Source organism: Nicotiana tomentosiformis, chromosome 1 (genome assembly GCF_000390325.3).
Source record: "Nicotiana tomentosiformis chromosome 1, ASM39032v3, whole genome shotgun sequence".
Lineage (NCBI taxonomy): Eukaryota > Viridiplantae > Streptophyta > Magnoliopsida > Solanales > Solanaceae > Nicotiana > Nicotiana tomentosiformis.
Genome location: NC_090812.1, coordinates 116,850,622 through 116,860,904, shown reverse-complemented (window position 1 = coordinate 116,860,904; position 10,283 = coordinate 116,850,622). Strand labels below are relative to the sequence as shown.

Genomic DNA, 10,283 nt, shown 5'->3' with positions numbered 1-10,283 from the left:
ATGGACTACGAGAGAGCCAGAGATGCTCAAACATTGCCTCAACGTATGGTTTCCACTGAAGATGCGGGAGCATTGAGAGACCACCTAGTGAATCATGTGGGGGGTGCGACGGACCTTGGCATCTGGTTGATTTATACGATCTGTGAAGGTTAATATTATGGATCATCGGGAGTGGTGAACTATGACTTCACGTCGAGTAGGGGTGTCCACTATCAATGGATGGATTGCGGGGTCATGTGTTATATCAGTTTTGGCCTGAAATGTATATATGTGGTACTAAAAGGTTCCCCAAAATTTACACATGTTTAAGGCCTGAGATTTTGTAGATGATAAGGTTGGGACTTGCGGTATGTCCGCCTACTTAATAATCCTATACTTCAATACCAAAGGAGTTAGAGAAACAACTTTAAATTTACAGAAGGTCTACTCAGCGTGGACGTCATGGTTGCGGATTTTGAGGAGCTTCGGAGGAAGTACAGTGGTTGATGAGATTCTGGACTATGTGGTTCGTGCCAAGATTTGTCTGTATAGAGCTCTACTTTTGGGATCGTTGTGTATAAATAGGGGTAAGGGTTACCTCTGATAAGAATCAAAGATTATGTTAAGAAATGGGTCAGCTTAACAGTATTGAGTCAGCATAACAAAAGAAAAAATTGGCCTTGGGAGAGATAATTCTCCACATGTGTCCATGGCAAGCCTATGAAGAGGGAAGACCAGCCAATGCAGCACCGCCCACTTGGCTCAGTTCTCAGAAACGCTTTTGAAAGAGTTTGTTCCGGGACTCTCCATAATGTATGGCACATAGTATTTGAACGGTTGCGTCAGATCACCATGACAGTGTCATAATATGCCATCAAGTTCAATAAGTTAGCCCATCATATTCCTACTTTGCTTCCTACAACCAGAGAGTGAGTCCAAAGACTCATTAAAGGACTCAATTATGATCGTAAAATTTTGTACGACTTGGGAGCTACAGGTTGATACTTCATTTTCACTAGTGGTAGAAATTTCCAAAATATTAGAACATGTTCGGGGTGAGGGGAAAAAAGGAACTAAGGAGACCAAGATTTCTCGAGGTTTTGGGGGATTCAATGGATTCTACTATGCGAGTATAAATCATTATGGTGGGGCTCGGGCAGTCGGCCAGCCCACTTCGCACATCGGATTACTCAGGGTGCTCCAGTAAGTTCTTTTAATGCACCACTGACATGAGTTTCCTGCAATGGTTATTCCAGTTATCTGGCACAGACTCAATATGAGCATCCAAACCCGCAAATGGGTTGTTATGAATACGGTGATACTAGGCACATCATGAGAAAATTGTCCCAAACTGGGGAGAGACATTTCATCAAAGCACTCAGGCTACATGCCCCATTGCAGTTACTACACCACCCACACGACCAGTTAGAGGTGGAGGACAGGCAGGTAGAAGGCGTCCTAGAGGTGGAGACCCAGCCGTTAATAAAATTATATTATGGTATGGTAGAGGTCGCTACATCAGATGGTGTCGTTACAGGCACGACCTCGATTTAATATAAAGGAATAATTTCCTTAACTTGGTTCGGTTCTGAGTATCGAGACGAGTCCTCCTATTGTGCTCCACTTATGAGTGAGCTTCGTAATTCTATAATCTACTTATGTGTTTACTCCTGTTGGGAGGTTCTATGGAGATAACTACGCCAATCATTCCATATCGGATTTTATCCGGAAAATTAGTAAATTCATATGGAATTAATTCCTATGATTCGTATTGAGTATATCGAATTGTTTGCGAATAGATTTGAAGCTTTTGGAGATAAATTTAAAAGAAAAGGTTGTGGTCGAGTAATTGATTGAAATTTCAAAGCGAGGTAAGTGGCGTGGCTAACCTTGACTTGAGGGAATAGAACCCCTGAATTATTTGCTATGTGAATTTCATGTGCAACAATGTATAGGCAAGGTGACGAGTGCCTATACTTTGTCAATTTAATTGGTTGCTTAATTATTTAAACATCTTAAATAGTTTTTGTCACGACCCCAAATTCCCTCCGTAGGATGTCGTGATGGCACCTAGTCTCTAAGACTAGGTAAGCCTATCAATGCGGAATAATAATAAATATCTGAAATAAATAAACTACAATTCAAACAATTTCAACTCCCAAAACCCGGTAGAAATAAGTCACAAGATTCTAAGAATTTATTCTCAATGTCTCTATATGTCAAGGTCTAAATAAAATATAAGAAAGCAACATAAAATGATAGAAGGGGACTCCGGAGTCTGCGGACGCTGGCAGATATACCTCGAAATCTCCGTGTGCAGGTAACTCACTGACGTCTAGGCTGGTAAAATGTACCTGGATCTGCACAAAAAGATGTGCAGAAGCGTAGTATGAGTACACCACAGCGGTACCCAGTAAGTGCCAAGCCTAACCTCGGTAGAGTAGTGACGAGATCAGGTAAGGCCCTACTGGAATATAATAATGGCATGGTAAAATATTTATCAATGTAGTAAAATAAAATAATATTGAAAATGAATCAAATAGTATGTCACATTTAATGACACCAAATAATTATAAATAATATCTCGTGGAATCAAAACAGAATTTCCTTCAACTTTATGAAAATCACAATAATTAATCGAAAGCAACTATGGCCATAAATCAATATCAACAAGGGCACTACCGAGGTACCACCTCGTAGTCTCAAGTTATAAATAATTTCACAATATCTCATTTTCTTATATCACCGCGGGAGCCTTCACAATTTATTTTAAAAAATATTTTTTTTCCGAAATAGCATCCCGTATTTTAGCCACCCTTATCACACCGCATGACTTCTAGTAGTCACCCCTACTAGCCACGCATATCAAGCCACTCTTATCTCACCGCATGCGTTTCAACACCCAGACCTTATACCACCGCATGCGTATCAATAGCACAATATATCATAATTTGCACCTCAAGTACTCAAATAATTTAACTTGCCAAAATAATTCAACAACAATATTTTTTCACAATAAAAAGCTCACGGCTCATGCCAAAATAAAGCATCAATAATAGTTTGCCACAATAAAGAGCTCACGGCTCATGTCAAAATAATTCATCAATAATATTTTTCCACAATAAAGAGCTCATGGCTCATGTCAAAATAATTCAAGCTCACGGCTCATGTCAAAATAATTCAACAATAATATTCTTCCACAATAAAGAGCTCACGGCTCCCTCACAATGAGTATAAAAATATTCAGGAGTAACTAATTTAGGAAAATAATATTTCAAAATCTTTACTATGTTGCTTCAATATCAAGTTTAAAAATGTCAAATACTTCATATTAATAATATTTAATTTTAAAAAAATCAACCTTCAAATAATGCACAGAATAAAAGAAACCAAGTTTCAACTAAACAGGTAAAATAATTAGCAAGAAAAGATCAAACAAATTTGAAGTATATATCTCAGATCAATGATGAAGAATATAACAAGATAAAATAATTTAATAAATGCGCAACAGTGATCAACACAATTTAAAAATATAATCTTTCGCAATTTAGCCCGTGTATACACTCGTCACCTCGTGCACATGACTTTCAACACATTTCAATAATCACATCAATACCAATCCTAGGGGAAATTTTCCCCATACAAGGTTAGACAAGTCACTTACCTCGACTTGCTCCAATTTAATCAAGTATTATGCTTTTTCCTCGATTTTTCGACTCCGATCGACTCGTATCTAGTCATAATTAATTCGATACAGTCAACAAAAATTATAGTAATCAATTTTCATAAGAAAATATTATATTTTTATTAAAATCCGAAATTAGCTCAAAATTTGCCCGTGGGGCCCACATCTCAGAATCCGGCGAAACTTATAAAATCCGATAACCCATTCAATTACGAGTCCACCCATACCAATTTTACCAAAATCCGATAACAACTCGACCTCCAAATCTTAAATTTTTATTTTTGAAAGATTTTGCAAAAATCTTGATTTTTCTTCCATAAATTTACGGATTCATGATGTAAATGAGTATGGAATCATGACATATAATCAATATAGGATAAAGGAACACTTACCTCAATGTTTTCCAGTAAAAATCGCCCAAAAATCTTCCAAGAACCGTGCTCCAAAAATCCAAAACGAAATGAATGAAATGACCATTTTTGGTCCTTAAGTTTCTGTCAATCCGTCATTAAAAGTCCATTTTTCGTCACTAAAAGTCCATCAGAAACTGCTCTACCGGTCTTTCTTCAATTGATCATAACTTCATGTACAAATGTCCAAATGATAAATGGTTTAACTTTCTGGAAACTATAATCCAACGACTACAACTTTCATGTTTTGAAAATGTTCTGATTCCTTATGAATTGCAAGATATAAGCTTCCAAAGTCGGCTCCATGCATCAGAAATTTCTGGCGAAACTGCTCTACCAGCCTTCATTCAATCCGTCATAACTTTCTGTACAAATGTCCAAATAATGAATGGTATAATTTTCTGGAAACTATAATTAAACGACTACAACTTTCATGTTTTGAAAATGTTCTGATTCCTTATACATTGCGAGATATAAGCTTCCAAAGTTGACTCCACGCACGAATTTTCTGCAACAGAAATTTCCAGCACTCTTTGTCTGAAATCCATTCCGTTTACCTTCCGAAATCCACCCGAGACCCTCGGGACCTTAACCAATTATTCTAACATGTCCCAAAATACCATACAAACTTAGTCGAGGCTTCAAACTACATCAAAACGACGAATCGCAGCTCAAATCAAAATCAATGAACTTTGAACTTTTAAATTCTATATCTTGTGTCGAAACATATCAAATCAATTCGGAATGACTTCAAATTTTGCACACAAGGCATAAATGATATAACTGAGCTATAAAAATTTTCAGAATCGGATTTTGACCCCGATATCAAAAAGTCAACCCGTCGGTCAAACTTCCCAAAAATCCAACTTTCGGAATTTCAAGCCTAATTCCACTACGGACTTCCAAATAAAATTTCGATCATGCTCCTAAGTCCAAAATCACCATACGAAACTGTTGGAATCATCAAAATTCTATTCCGGGGTCGTTTACACATAATTTGACATCCGGTCACTATTTGAACTTAAACTTTTAATTTTTTATCAAAATTTCATATCTCGGGCTAGGGACCTCGAAATTTAATTCCGGGCATACGCCTAAGTCCCAAATCACGATACAGACCTACCAAAACTGTCAAAATACAGATCCGAGTCTGTTTGCTCAAAATGTTGACCAAAGTCAACTCAGTTGAGTTTTAAATCTCTAATTCACATTTTAATTTATTTTTCACCTAAAAACTTTCCAAAAAAATTTTACGGACTGCACATGCAAGTCGAGTAATGGTAAATAGTGCTTAGATCACATAATTAATCATTAAATTTAAAGATGATATTTTGGGTCATCATAGTTTTAAGACACGAATTAATTTTTATAATAATTGTTTCTCTCTTATTCGTTGTCAACTATTAATTCTTGAATTTCTGTAATAATTGTTACATGCTTATTTGATTTATGTTTATTAATTGCTATTTGATATTTAGCATATTAAATATAAACTGCCTATTTTCTCCCTAATTTCTATAATAAATTGCTATTTGCCATTGTTTGTTTCTTAATTAAATCATAATTATTGCATGCTTGTTGTCTTATAATTTCATATTAATTGTTGCACTTATTGGGGTAATTTCTTCTATAGGAATTGGTAAATGGATATATTGGAGGAGCGGGTTGCACGCCGCAACGGAATTGATTGAAATGAATATATTGGGAGATCAGGTTGCACGCCGCAACAGACTTGTTTAAAAGTTCATATTGGAGGATCGGGTTGCACGCCCTAACAGACTTATTAAAAGTCCATATTGGGGGATCGGGTTGCACGCCGCAACAGACTTATTAAAAGTCTATATTGGGGGATCGGGTTGCACGCCGCAACAAACTTATTTAAAAGTCCATATTGGGGATCGGGTTGCTCGCCGCATCAGACTTATTAAAAAGTCCATATTGGGGGGATCGGATTGCACGCCGCAACAGACTTGTTTAAAAGTCCATATTGGAGGATCGGGTTGCTCGCCGCAACAGACTTATTAAAAAGTCCATATTGGGGGATCGGATTGCACGCCGCAACAGACTTGTTTAAAAGTCTATATACGGACTTGATTTAAAATAAATATATTGGAGGAGAGGTTGCACGCCGCAACGGAATTGATTGAAATGAATATATTGGGGGATCGGGTTGCACGTCGCAATAGACTTGTTTAAAAGTCCATATTGGAAGATCGGGTTGCACGCCGTAACAGACTTATTAAAAGTCCATATTGGGGGATCGGGTTGAACGCCACAACAGACTTGTTTAAAAGTCCATATTGGGGATCGGGTTGCTCGCCGCTTCAGACTTATTAAAAAGTCCATATTGGGGGATCGGATTGCACGTCGCGACAGACTTGTTTAAAAGTCCATATTGGGGGATCGGGTTGCTCGCCGCAACAGACTTATTAAAAAGTCCATATTGGGGGATCGGATTACACGCTGCAACAGACTTGTTTAAAAGTCTATATACGAACTTGATTTAAAATAAATATATTGGGGGATCGGGTTGCACGCTGCAATGAAAATTTATTGAAATAATATTGGTTATGATTGCTGAGTTGGCTTCAACTATTAAAATGAGTTACCTGATTTATTTGTACTATTGTGGTTATTACTATTACTGCGTACAAGTTAATGTAAGTGACATGCCTTAGCCTCGTTACTACTTCGTCAAGGTTAGGCTCGGCACTTACCAGTACATGGGATCGATTATACTGATATTACACTCTGCACTTCTTGTGCAGATTTCGGAGTTGATCCCAACATCATATTATAGACTTGCTCGGATTTCAGTTACCCATAGGAGACTTGAGGTATAACTGCACGACGTCAGCAAATCTGAATTCCGCATCTACTTTACTTTAGCTGTGTGTTGTTTTCAGACTATTTTATTTTATTCAGACCTTTATTTGTATCTAGAAGCTCGTGCACTTGTGACACCAATTCTGGGATGGTATTTAGATACCGTTATTTTTATGGATTATTCACTACATTTCGAACTTTTCTTTTGCAATTGGTTCTTTGTTATTAATAAATTTAAAAATTATTTTAAAATGGATAATATTATTCTATCGTTGGTTTGCTTAGCAAGTGAAATGTTAGGCGTCATCACGGTCCGAAGGTGGGAATTTCGGGTCGTGACAATAAGCAACTACTCAAAATTCATAAAAATGGAGTAATATTTGTAAGCCCAACAATAACAACATACCCAGTATATTTTCAACAGGTGGGGTCTGAGGAAGGTAGTCTGTACGCAGACCTTACCCCTACCTAATGAAAGTAGAGAGGTTGTTTCATAAAAATTGTACGGGACACACTATTTGGTCCCTCCCATTTAACCTGTACCCAATTTTTACCTTCTCCTTCTCTTTCTTCTTCTACTTTTTCTTCTTCTCCTTCTCCTTCTTCTCTTCCTTCTTCTCTTCCTCCTTCTCATCCTCCTCATTCTCCTCCTCCTTCTTCTTCTTCTCCTTCTTATGCTTCTGCTTCTGTTTCTCCTTCTACTTCTTCTCCTGCTCCTCCTGCTTCTCCTCCTTCTTCTCCTGCTTCTCCTTCTTCTTCTTCGGGTAACAATGATTTTATATGGTATTTGTGAATATATTTTAAGGTAGTTTATGATATTTTACAGTGGTGAGATATTGTGGCGCTTTATGTTTTACTATTGTTTAGGGTTTCTTCTTTTTCTTTTTCTTAATTGCAAAATGGATTCGTTAGATTTATTATTGTTTTGACAAATTGATGATTGGGGTTTGTTCTTGATAATATTTGGAGGTTATGTTTTAAATTTGAGCTCATTTGGAGTAGATTTAGATATTAAATCATATATTAGATTGTTAAAATTCAAAAAATAAATTTATGTTTCTGGGCAATTTTCACTTCAGGCCTATTTGGCCTTAAGTGCATGAAAACGTTGGTTGTACTTCAGACCTTTTGGCCTTAAGTGCATCCGAAGTGTAATTTTTCACTTCAGACTTATTGGTCTTAAGTGTAGGAAAATATTTGTTGCACTTCAGACCTTTTGGCCTTAAGTGCATCTGAAGTGCAATTTTCACTTTAGACTTCACGTCTTCTTCTCCTCTTTCTTCTTCTTCTTCGTATTCCTCTTCTTCTTCTTCTTCTTCTTCTTCTTCTTCTTCTTCTTCTTCTTCTTCTTCTTCTCCTTCTCCTTCTTCTTCTTCTCCTTCTCCTTCTCCTTCTTTTCCTTATCCTCCTTCTCCTTCTTCTCTATCTACTTCTCATCATTCTCCTTCTCCTCTTTCTCCTCCTCCTTCTTCTCTTCCTCCTTCTTCTTCTCCTCCTCCTCCTTCTCTTCTTCCTCCTCCTTCTCCTTCTGCTTCTCCTTCTACTTCTTCTTCTCCATCTTTTTCTTCTCTTTCTCCTCCTGCTTCTCCTCCTTCTTCCCATGCTTCTCCTCATTTTCCTTTTTCTTCTTCGGGTAACAGTGATTTTATATGGTGTTTGTGAACATATTTTAAGGTAGTTTATATTGTTTTACAATGGTGAGCTGTTGTGTCGCTTTATTTTTTACTATTGCTTAGGGTTTCTTCTTTTTCTTTTTCTTAATTGTAAAATGGGTTCGTTAGATTTATTGTTGTTTTGACAAATTGATGATTGGGGTTTGTTCTTGATGATACTTGGAGGTTATGTTTCAAATTTGAGCTAATTTGGAGTAGATTTAGGTATTAAATCGTATATTAGATTGATAAAATTTGAAGAGTAAATTTCTATTTCTGGGCAATTGCACTTCAGGCCTATTTGGCCTTAAGTGCATGAAAATGTTGATTGCGCTTCAGACCTTTTGGCCTTAAGTGCATCCGAAGTATAATATTTCACTTTAGACTTATTGGCCTTAAGTGTAGGAAAACGTTTGTTGCACTTCAGACCTTTTGGCCTTAAGTGCATCTGAAGTGCAAATTTTCACTTTAGACTTATTGGCCTTAAGTGCATGAAACCATTGGTTGCACTTTAGACCTATTTGGCCTTAAGCGCATCTGAAGTATAATTTTTCACTTCAGACTTGTTGGCCTTAAGTGCATGAAACCAATGGTTACACTTCAGACCTATTTGGCCTTAAGTGCATCTGAAGTACAATTTTTCACTCAAAACTTATTGGCCTTAAGTGCATGAAACCATTGGTTGCACTTCAGGCCTATTTGGCCTTAAGTGCATCTGAAGTGTAATTTTTTCACTTCAGACTAAATTTTTTTAACTTTAAACCCGATAAGTCTGAAATTGATCGTAAAGTGGGTAGGCTTGCAAATATTTTTGCAAAATGGGTATAGGTTCAATTGTGACTCCAAAACCGGGTATAGATGCAAAAAAAACCCGGTTGTTTCCACATAAACTAATATTTTCATAGTGATTTTTTCGTTCATATACAGTAGTTGAAACTTATTTACCAAAATTATCCTAATTTTGTATATTACCCGCCCTAAACAAGGATTGTTAACAATTTATATACAATCCAATATTAGTGCATTAATTTAGGGGATTCAACTACACCTTTTTCCTTTTTTCTCCCTTCTCCTCTTTTCCTATTCTCCGCGGCCTCTCTCCATATACAATTCATTATTAGTACCTTAAAGTATGAGATTTAGTTACACTCTTTTCCTTTTTTCTCTCCACTCCTCTTTCCAATAGTGCCTTAACTGTAGTATAGCAATTCCAATAATGTCGAACTGCAATGATGTAAAATATTTCAAGATTTAATTGAGAACCAAGTCTTATAAAACTATTTTAATAGCTTGAACCAGAAAGTAGCGCCAAACCAAAGCAATAGAGACACTGACGATAGACATCACATAAACCAAACAAGTTGAATGCCAGAATATTCAAAATTGATACAAATTTGATACATCTACAACAACATATAAACTAAAAATAAATTTTATACAACTAATTATATAGTATACAACTTAGTTATAACCTATCTACAACTTTTATACATCATTTTTATCCCAGTTAATAATAACTACAACATCATACAACGTAAATATAATTTTCATACAAAATATATACAAATATGTCTTTTGTATGTATTTTGTATATGATTTGTATATATTTTTTATGTGGTGTGTTCTTCTTCTCTGAAATTTCAATTAAAACTTCCTCTCTTAATACAATGTTGATATATATCAACAACTTTATGTAAAAAGAAAGTATTTATAACTTAAATATAAATTTTA

General features: G+C 36.1%; 1 protein-coding gene across 1 annotated transcript; it reads left to right on the top strand.

Moving 5' to 3' along the window:
• On the top strand, nucleotides 1–8,562 carry LOC138908944 (vegetative cell wall protein gp1-like). Its single transcript, XM_070199744.1, has 3 exons — nucleotides 1–87; nucleotides 7,382–7,664; nucleotides 8,156–8,562. Exons 1-3 carry the CDS (start codon nucleotides 1–3, stop codon nucleotides 8,560–8,562), a joined length of 777 nt encoding a protein of 258 aa, XP_070055845.1.
• Nucleotides 8,563–10,283: the final 1,721 nt, after the last annotated feature.